The 11443-nt window shown below is 37.0% G+C and overlaps 1 protein-coding gene across 1 annotated transcript in view; it reads right to left on the reverse strand.

The window, feature by feature from the left end:
- The window catches only part of LOC145292796 (MAM and LDL-receptor class A domain-containing protein 1-like), a 497041-nt gene that overhangs the window by 112207 nt on the left and 373391 nt on the right, over window positions 1–11443 (reverse strand). Inside the window, exons 101-103 of the mRNA XM_080138835.1 lie at window positions 8468–8572; window positions 7363–7497; window positions 5238–5369 (exon numbers count right to left, since the gene is read on the reverse strand). Coding sequence (XP_079994961.1) covers window positions 5238–5369; window positions 7363–7497; window positions 8468–8572 — 372 coding nt within the window. The remainder of the gene's footprint in view (window positions 1–5237; window positions 5370–7362; window positions 7498–8467; window positions 8573–11443) is intronic.

Raw genomic sequence — 11443 nt, forward strand, 5'->3', positions numbered from 1 at the left:
AAAAAAAAAGCAGTTATTCGTAAAATTCACGCAATTTAATTTGATCAATTCAAAAGTAAAAGGTGACAGGTCGACGGTCAGACATAACCTCTTTCTCTAAGAGAATCGTGCACTCAAATGAAATATTAATCCATGTTCAAACGTGACAAATGCTAGAAAATACGATTAAACGGCTTTAACGTGACAGGCAGATTTACGGAAAAGAGTTCCTCTTACATCGATCTTATCACTTATTATTCGCGGACGCATCTCCATTCAATTTACACGTTTATGGATGAAAATTCTAGGGATTTTTTTAGTCAACTTCACTCGAAACCAGGCATATTGACCCCTGAATGTAAGGGGCTACTATTTGGGACCATGTCTAGGGGAGATGAGCTTAAACTTCTGCATGGCAGTACAGTCAGGAAAGATAGTAACAGGGAGGGGATTCCAAAGTATAGGAGTTCGAAGTAGAAAAGTTATTAAAGTAAAGAGGCCTTCCAGCATCTAGAGAACTCCATAGTGAAGGGGTGTGATTTTGCTGTTTATTTTGTCAGCTAACCAGCATCATTTATATTAGTGATTTAATGTCTTTATCTTTTGATTCTAGAGATCGTTACATCTGAATGTTTGGATTCGTTATCCAGACAATTTTTATTATTACCTAATATCACTTAACTGTAACACTGTTCCGGAATCAGTGTCGATGATGATATCTTTGTTTAATTGTATTCAATATATTAAATTAACTGAACTTATCTAAACTTCATTTACTATGAATGTTGGATAATCCAGGTGCCTGGGAATGACGGTCGGTCAGATCCTGGACACGTTTGCCCAAGAATAACGTCAAATAACTCATAATAGGGGACGTAGAATCTCTGGAGAGTAGGTAAGCGAAACTGGCCGACATTTCAAGACAATGCGTGGTGGAATGCTTTGACATCATCTGTGCCAATAAAATAGAGAAGCAGACAAAGAACAACAGAGAGAGAGAGAGAGAGAGAGAGAGAGAGAGAGAGAGAGAGAGAGAGAGAGAGAGAGAGAGAGAGATCACGACGGGCAAGCTAAGCGGCGCATTTTTCTCCACTACAAAACACACCAACTCTTCCACATGCGTTGTCACTAATGTTATAACTGTTATTCTAAAATAGTAAATATTATTTTGAATAAGCAACACATTTTATAACCGGCTGTGTGTGTTTTATTTCGCTGCCAAGTGTATATATCGAGACAATGACAAAAAAGTTGATTTTTAGAGAGTATATAGACTAAAAAACACGCTTGACGACCGACCACAGCGAATATATACCACTGATTTCAATAGTGTTTTAATGTAAGGAAGTATCCATGTCACGCCAAACAAAGCACATTGCCATTCATACCTAAACCTACTGTGAATTAGGATTATGTCTACAGAGAAAGTAGAGAGTTAAACAACAAGATGTAGGCTTATATTACATTTAAATTTCTGCAATGATAATAATGACTTTATCCTTTTTCTACAAAACAAACAGAACATTCAGCTATTCCAAGCATACCATAATCTTACCATTGAACACGATGGCATAATTTTTACTCCCAGGTCATGATAAAAACATAGACTTTGTAATAGGAATTTCCTTCTAATCCCTAAAAATATGTAGCTCCGCTAATATTAGTCAGATGGAGTTGACACAATCGAAGCATAATTAGTCTAAAGTTATAAGCATTTGGTGATTATTTAACACTATAATTTTGAACGGTGCTTCATATTTGAATTGTATTCTGTATTTGTCTTGCTAACATATGCATTATATCGTTATGCGTGTGAGGATGATTCTTGCCCATAAATTCCCGTATGCCGTTTACTTTTAACTAGTGGGACCCATATTCCGATGTTGCCCGGGATTTAAGAAAGTGAATTCGAGACGTCGGGTTTCAATAAATGAATGAGTAATCAGTAGGGCTAGGACAACAACATATTCTTCCCATTGTTTTGACTCTCGAGTGTGTATCCGTTGATATCTTATATATTTTTTTTATATAGAGTGATGCGGTTCTCGGTTGATTAACTGTGTCTGACTCTATAGGATATATACTCGAAGGTCAAAATAATGAAAAGAATATTTTATTGTCATAGCCTTAGCAATCAGTCACGAAACTGGAATTGGACCGACCATTTCCCTAGATGATTTCGTAATTAAAGGATACTCTAACTTACCGTCCAAATCTGACCTCAAAGATCGCCATGGGCACGGAATATGTGCCTACATTAAAGATGGCTTTCCAATTATAGTGTTAAAAAAAGCTTCAACCAGAACTAGCTCCCATACTTACAAAGTTGTTTATGCGTTGTCTTAAGGAGAATTGCTTCCCAACACCCTGGAAAACCTCATCAGTATGCCCTGTAATTAAGAATTCAGATGATCGGTCATCTCCCTCTCAGTACAGACCAATAAGTACAGACCTGTGCGTCATGAGTAAGTTGCTTGAATATGTGGTAAATAGAGAAGTAGTCAATCACCTCAGCAGAAATAAACTTCTTAGTGACATGCAATATGGTTTCCGTTCTGCTAGATCTACAGCAGATATGCTAACGGTTATATCTCATAGAATTAGCGAATCTCTCGACAAAGCCTTCCTTTGTAGGGCAATTGCTCTTGACATATCAAAGGCCTTTGATAGGGTATGGCATAAAGGCCTACTTCACAAGATCTCAAGCTATGGTATAGCTGGAAATCTCTTCTCAATTATTAAATCATTTCTCTCTGATATGTTTATAAGAGTAGTGGTTGATGGGCAGAAATCGAAAGCTCTCAGTATTAATGCTGGAGTCCCTCAAGAGTCCACCCTAGACCCAACTCTCTTCTTGATCTACATCAATGATCTCCCAAAACACATCCTTAGATCATTCGTTGACGTTTATGCTGACGACACTACCATCTATGGCAAAACAGCAAAGGCCATAAATGACCAAGTTCTCTCTGATTCTATCTCCTCTGAGCATGTGATACAATGGGGAAACGTGGCTGGTTACTTTTAATGCATCTAAAACCAAGCTTCTATCTTTCCAACATCAACGCTCTAATCCCCATCTGGCATCAATTGAAATGAATGGCTCTTGTCTTGGGGGAGGCTTCATGTTTCGACAAGCTTCTGGGCTTGACCTTTTCTTCTGATCTGAAAAGGAACACGTACATCAAATCTGTTGCCAAGGTCGCTGGAAAAATGGTGGGATTCTTCTACCGCTCCGGTAGATATCTCACTGCTGATGCGATTCTCTATCTATATAAGAGCCAAGTACGTCCAATGATGGAATACTGTTGCCATATCTGGGCAGGAGCTGCTAAAAGCAGCTTATTCTGCCTTGACAGAAGTAAAAATAGACTTCGTAGCCTAGTGGAGATGCCCTTTTCTCTTCCCTGCCACCTCTTTTCTAAAGAAGAGACGTTGCGATCCCGTCTCTGCTTTATCGTTATTTCCATGGCAAGTGCTTGTCCACCCCCCCTCGCTAAACTTTCAGGAAAAACACTCGTCTAGCTGAAACCACTGTCAATAATTTTCCCCACTCTTTATCTGTGCCTAAACCGAAACGTAGATTCGATGAACAAAGCTTCTTTCTTAGAACTTCACGCATGTGAAACTCTCTTCTGTTTGTCTGTTTCCAACTGATTACAATTTGGTTGTCTTCAAGTCCAACGTAAACAAATTCTTGATGAACAGTCCCCTTAAATAATCCAATTTACCAAATTTCCACTACTAACGATTACTACGAAATTATCTCATTAACTACTGTACACTCAATAACTCTTATCATCGAGTTGCTTCCGGGCTTGATAAGTGGTGACTACTATGTAAAAAACAAAAAAACAAAGACAAAACAAAATAAAGTTTATTTAAACAAAGTAGGATGTTTAATAAAGATATATAACTACACCAAGTTCAACAGAAGAAAGGTTCCATTCTCTGTCCATATTTTTAGAGCAACATGTCAGAGAAGGTCGTGGCTATGACTTATATATCCAGGGTTAAAGCGGGCTTGGAGAAACATTCCGATTACAAAAGAATCGAAATAGGTTCCACCTGTTTCCTTACATGGCCTGTTGCAGTTTTGTATTTTTTTGCCAAATAATTTTTATTTGATTTATTTACAAGAGTGACTTATTTTCGTTAAAGCCAATACCGTTTCACATTTTCGAATGGAAGGAATAACGAACTCGTTGAATAATTAACGTGGATGATAGACCAGAATATGAAAGCGATCAATGGCGAAAGTCATAATACGTCATTTCCGTCCAAGACTGTTGTGACCTTTTGCAAATTAGATTTCAGAGCAATCGGATGAGTGAGTCATGAAGGTGGCTTAATGCCTGTATATCTCTTTCTCTGTAACCATATCTATCTATCTATCTATCTATCTATCTATCTATCTATCTGCATGTATTTGCCTGTAATTTGCTTTCTACATATCTTTCTCATATGAATAAAACCTTTATTTTAAATTAAATTTGTGTCCTGTAATCGGCCAATGGAAGAGACGACGCCCAGCGTTCTAACATGGATGTATATACATACATAAGAAGGCAACACCATCACATAACAGATAACAGTGCCATACGATCACATATTAATAATATGCCTTCAAAAAATAGGTAAATTATCAACAACATAAACTGTTATGTGGCTAAATATCACATGAAAATAATGATTAAAGTATTTATATTTAAAAGAGAAGTAACTCTTTGTCCTGTGTTATCTCTTTTAAAACAAACATTACTTTTGGAAAGAAGAGTTGCCTTATGTTATGGAATAAGCTGACCAACATACTTAAGAAATAATACACTTACTCAAAGACTATGAAATAGTCACACCTAACACGTTATTAGGTAGCGGTGCGTGGCAGTTTTGGCTCCTGGATCATGACGTATACTTCTGTAACATACTTTTGCTAAAACATTTTCTGTTAATCATACCACTGTGTTTGTTTAGATTATTACTGGTTTAAAAGTCTACAGCATTAACGACGAGGAATTTGAAGCTTACAACGCCACAATATCTACCATTAATTAACTCATCTATAAAAGTAATTCTTTTTCATTTGTAATTATAGAATAAATAACTATATTTGTTTATCCACACTGAAGCATTTCCATCTAATTTATTTCTTCATATTTGCGTCTAATTACTCACAAACACCGTTAAACAAAAGTCCAATGAGAGAAAACTATGAATTTATAAAATTTATATAATTTATAAACCTTTCGGTTACTTACATGTTTCCGCCATGTAGTACCAAAACTTAAGTTGACAAGTGGAGCTTGTCTTTTGAAGAACCCTGTTTTGAAGCACAGCACCGACGTCATATCTGTACTGTTTTCCGCTTTTCCCAACACGAACATACCAACCTGAAATTAAAATAAAATATTTGGAGGGAATAAAGCAATATCAGAAGAAAGAATGCCAGAGTCTATCCATCTGAAACTAATTAATTTTTAATTGCAACTTATAAATACCAAATAAACCAATCAAAGTGTGTATAATGTAACAAAGTGACGGGACCCAGCGGAGAATTTCAAGACATTAAGCATACTAGTATATATAGTCTTTGAAGTTTTTAACCTTTAAAACTATACAAAAAAATATTTTTTATCATTCGTTAGAAAACCATCTAGTCAGTAAGTTAATTAATCACCTGCAATCACTGCATATATATATATATATATATATATATATATATATATATATATATATATATATATATATATATATATATGTGTGTGTGTGTGTGTGTGTGTGTGTGTGCATATTTAAGCAGCATTTTTTCATTCAGACTGACATTGTTAGAAAAAAACACAGACAGCTTCTGTTTAGTAATAACTTTTTAATTTTTTTCAATTTTCCGAACATTTTTCCGAATTGTCAGCGGTTTTTACTTTTCGTGTAGGCATCTACACATCCTCAAAAATGTTTGTCTTAGTGTGCGTGGAATTGTGGCAAGGTTTTGTATATAGCAGTTGGGGTGCGAGCGAATGTCATTTACACTCCTAGCGGCGGTGGGGTGTTAGTGCCATAGGGAAAGAGGTGTTAGTGTCATGAGGAGAGCCTGCCAGTTCTGGGGTTAGTAGCTGGAATGGGTTGTGTACTAACTACATCTATCTGTTCAAATGCCCCTCGGGAGAATGTAACTCCTATAACAACAATGCAACCAATAGTTATGTCGGTCAATACGACCACCACATTATCACGCTGCCTCATCTGCCATAATGTTGAATCTAGTGCCATCTTCCAACATTTACACAAAAACATTACTTCCTCCCTCGAATTTTAGAAAAATTTTGGTTAACAACACAAAAATACACCACCATGAAACGAATGTAAAGAAGCTTAAAATTCATGAAGCTATTTATATCAAAACGCAAAGACCCAATATTAATCAAATCGCATTTCGAAACAGTACCAATATACTTAAATACTTCGCAAACTCCTCCTACCCCAGAACTGGAACGCTCCCTTTCCTTTTCCCATAAAACTAACACTCACCGCCGTTAAGAGTCCCAATGACATTCACTCGCACCCCAATAACTATAAAAATAACTTCCCACGATTCCACGCAGAGACTAACATAAACATTCCTGACGATGCGTAGATGTCTACACGAAAAGTAAAAGCCGCGGACAATTTGAAAAATACTCGGAACATACATCCATACCTTTGATGTATATACAGAAAAGATAATACGGAAAATCGTAAAAATAAAAAAGGTATTACTAAGCAGAAGAATTTTACTATTTTTAAAATGTCTATGTCTGTAGATGAAACGCTATTCACCAACTGTCCATGAACTTAGTGAGTCCAAGTTGGAATTCAATTCCGCCCAGAAGCAAATGTATTAACACAAAAGCAAATGTATTAACACACAAACTAGCAAAAGATATTTTGTTACTATAAGCACAAGTTACATGGAAATATTTTGTTGTGTGGGTACAAATCACCCCTATTTCAGAACTAAGTGGAATCAACCAGTCCTATGAATACCACTGGTTTCAGAGACTAAATAGAGACATTCATACCATGTTTAACAGCATGCTACGAACACGTTCCTCTCATACCACTTTAGTGGCTCCTGTATTCTTTATGATAAATACATATTATATTTTATACACTTTACACTACTTGTGGTTTCTTTCATTTGTGAACCCTAGCACGGGTCTACAACATATTTATATTCTTATTTAATTTAATATTATTTAATTTACTTGTTATCTGGAAAAAATATTACTCCAGAGAAAACATATCTGGTAATTTCTCATTATTAACGGATGGTTACAGTTTTGAAAATATTTTATCGTATTTAGGATAGGAATCGTTTGGGTCATTTCTACTGAGCCTTATACAAACCTGTGTCCATTGAAGTTGTGTGGTCAGTCATTTTCTTCGATGTCGGATCTGATAGCCCTTGGACCCTTGTCCAATTATATTGTCCAATGCTGCTGTCCTGCCAAGTGCACGTGCTGTCTTCAAAAACGCAACTTCCTATAAAAACACAATAATATTAGGAAAATGGCAATTAAAAGAAATAATAATACAAAGAAAATCTCTATATATAAAAGCGAAAATGAATGTATGTATGTATGTATGTATGTGTGTTCGCTTTTTCTGTATGTCTACAAAATGCTTTTTTGGCCGTCATTCTCGGTTGGGTCGCTCCTTCTTAAAACTTTGTATATGCTGTCTAAATAATAATATCTACGACTAAAGAACTCGGGTTGCAGCTATCTTAAATTTACCCGACTTTTACAAGCTATTTTCGAGATATTTTTGGATCGCCGCATAGCGGGGAAAACAGAAACTGGCTTCCAGCGCAAAACTAGGTCAAACATCACGCAACTTGACGTTCTCGCACCTGCTAATTTCGGTTTATAAACGTTAACTTAACACACTTATCAATTCATCTGTTCCCGTGATCGAGATGGTTAGGTCGCAGGTTTTATTTTTCCATTTCCTTTCCACCTCCGCGTCAATGGTTCGGGGTTCAAGCCTACCTTTCTACTAAAACTTTTTTTTTCTTTTACATCTCCAAACACCCGGCCAACGTTTTTTTAAAATTTTTTTTTATTTTTTAACAGGGTTGTTTTGATCTACCCCCTCCCCCACCACCAACACACACCTCCAAACACCCGGGCAACGCCGGGTACCCCCCGCTAGTATAATATAAAGAAAAGATAATAAAAAGATAATAAAATAGAAACGATAATAAAAACGAAAATAAAAGAAAAATATAACAAAAAGAAAATATAATAAAAATAAATAATCATATTAAGAAAAGGCAATTAAAAGAAAAGATAATAAGAAAAGATAACAAAAAAAAAAGACATGGCAATAAAATAGAAAATATAATATTAGAAAAGGTAATTAAAAGAAAATATAATAAAAAAGATAAAAGGAAATAATGAAAGAAACGTAAAATAAAATACAAAAAAAAAAAAAGATTTGTTTTACGTACCGCAGTTGCCTTCGTCATCAAAATCCGGACAATCTTGCAGAAAATCGCAGACTTTACTTGCAGATATCTTCTCTCCTGATTTGCAAGTAAATGTTGATTCCGTCGCTAAACAGACAAAATAAATTGATATGAATATATAATCTGTAGACAATATTTAGTCTATGTTTAAAAAGATATTTTCAACTTTTAATTCCCATCTCCATTTCAGAGAGAACTTGAATATCTACGGAAAGAACTTGAATGACTACTGGACGCTATCTTCAAATGTCTCGATGTCGATGCCTTCGTTCAGTCTCGAAAGACAAAGGATACCCCCTGTAGGGGCAGCTACGCGTATAATTGTGAGGCAAGGGTTGCGCAGTCACTAATCACACCTCTGCTGAATCAACACTGTTTGGACCCAGTGGCAAGGAGAAGTCTAAGACGACTGGAAACAATGCCGAGATAAGTGGAGAGCACATAGAGAAACTGGAAGTCCCAAATGGTCACCCATTTAGTACTGATCAGGTTCAACGTTGCTTAACTTCGGTGATCTTGCGGGAACCATTGTGTCAACGTAATTATGTTGTACATCAAATGTCTACGATTTCTCTTTAGATGGATTTGTCAGGACAACCTGGCATGAGGATACTTCTCCCTAGAAGTAAACCCAACTGAACAATCAAAATAACATAATATTCGCAGCCCAAATAGAATCCTTCGGTATAGCTACATCACACTGGCTTATACGAGGAATGATAAGCCTTATTCAAGTGATGTTGCTTATCATGATAGTATCCTGCTGAACACTCAACCAGACTAGATGAATTCTTGTCCTAGAATCTGTTAAAACCAAGAGGTCACCAGAAATATGTACGTTAACACAGTATATGGACTCCTTTTTTACCCTTTTGTAAATAAAATTATTCTTGGATTTAAGGTGAGCCTTTGTTGCTTTTCTGTGTCTCTTTCATTCTGTCAAAGGCAAAAACGAGTAAGAGAATTTCTTACACCGTTTTTATTGCAAAAGAGTGCCCTCTTCAGCTTCTGCCAAATGGCGGGTAGTTCTTGCCTTGAAAGGCGAAGGTAGTTTTCTTCTTGTTGAAGATGCTGGTAGAATCGGCCGCTCGTTGAATTGGTTGAGGGTTTACGAAATCTTTCCAGACTGTCGAATACGAACAACGCACATTGCAATCGATGTTCATAAAATAATATGCCCCCTTGCGGGCAATGATAATGAAGTAATTATTCCGTAGAACATTTTAGCCTCTGGCTAGTATCCGCATTTAAATGAGCGGAGAAATAAATGGTGTAGAACTCTGCCTTAGTTCATTAGGCATGGAGCGAGATTTCGCGTGTCGGCTTTGCTCGGCATCATATTGAAATCTGTTTTTTGAAACATAATATTCCCGCCACTTCTGAATCCTCCGCAGTAACTGAACAACGCAATACCATTGGTCGAAATAATCGCGTGATTGCAAATCACGCGGTTATCGCCCTTGCATTCTGAAATTTCTAACAATAGATAAATTAGCGATGTAACATGACTGTCTTGAGGGAGCGTTTTGAAACCCATTCGGGAGGTTAAGACCCCCTCTCCTGGGACCTGAGGAAGACCGGGCAAATATGCTAAGATTGTCTGTTGAATGTAAATTGAATCCCGGACAACGCGGGTATCAAAAGTGATATGCTTGTACTTGAAAAAAACAAACAAACAAACAAACAAAAACAAACAAACAAACAAACAAACAAAAAAACAGATATATATTTTATTGTTTAACGAGATTTGTACTGGTTAACCTGGAGAATACCCCTCCAGACTAGCTCTCTGAATGATAGGTTTTGACCCCTTGAGGTCGTGTGAAAAGGATTTCATTTTTGGTCTCAGATTACAAAACTCTGGTCGTATTGTTGAACTGCACACACGCAATTTGAGTCTGAAATTCCCCAGAAACGTATTGAACGCTTATTGGTTGAATGGATCGATCGACCCACCCTGTGACCCCTCTATAAAAAGCCAATTACCCGCTCGAAATTACCAGATTTCGCCGAATCTCGAGAAGAAATAAGCTCCCAAAAACCAACGCTCTACGCCCCTCTCCGCTTATCCTGACCAGCCATCCAGTGACGAAGAAAGAGCTTTGTGGAACTTAAAATGTTTTGGAGGACTGAAGGATGTACATATGTAAAAAAATCAGTAACTTTTGTGAAATTAACTTTTCATAGTTAGAAAACCCTGAGTTTGTCTGTCTTTTCTTTCCGGCGCATGCAAAGCTTTTCAGCAGAATTCAACACAGAGATGTTGAAAATTCATGTGGGGGACTCCCGGTAGACTTGACATCACGAGCCACAGTTTCTGAAGAAGTTAGAGGTCAGTTATTGACCTGAGTAACAGGAGACCCGCCACAATGAGAAGAAAATTAATGTTCCTGACCTCTTTACTAAATCCAAATTTGAGATGTAAATGAGAATTTAATTGAATATTCGAATATCTATTCATCCTTTTTTTTTTTTTACACAGTGATCACCACTTATCAAGGCTCGGAAGCCACTCAGGGATAAGGGTTATTGCAAGTACATTACGTTAGTGTGGAGATTTGATGAAGTGTTTACTTAAGAGGGCGGTTCATTAGGAATTTGTTAACATTGGACTTGAGCACATCCAAGTTGTAGTCCGGTGGGAAGCAGGCAGACGGAACAGAGTTCCACAGGCGTGCAGTTCTAAGAAAGAAGCTTTGTTCATGGAATCTACGTTTTGATTTAGGCACAGATAAAGAGTGGGGGAAATTTTTCACAGTGGATTCAGCTAGACGGGTGTTTTTCGTGAAGGATTGGCGAGGGGGGACCAGAGATTGGAGTTCAGACGAGCACCTACCATGGAAATAACGATAAAACAAGGATAGGCTCGCAACGTCTCTTCTGTGGGAGAGAGGTTGCAGGGTAGAGAAAAGGGCATCCCCCACTAAGCCACGAAGTCTATTTTGTACTCTGTCAAGG

Source organism: Euprymna scolopes, chromosome 14 (assembly GCF_053919585.1).
Source record: "Euprymna scolopes isolate OS-2025 chromosome 14, ASM5391958v1, whole genome shotgun sequence".
Taxonomy (NCBI): Eukaryota; Metazoa; Mollusca; class Cephalopoda; order Sepiida; family Sepiolidae; genus Euprymna; species Euprymna scolopes.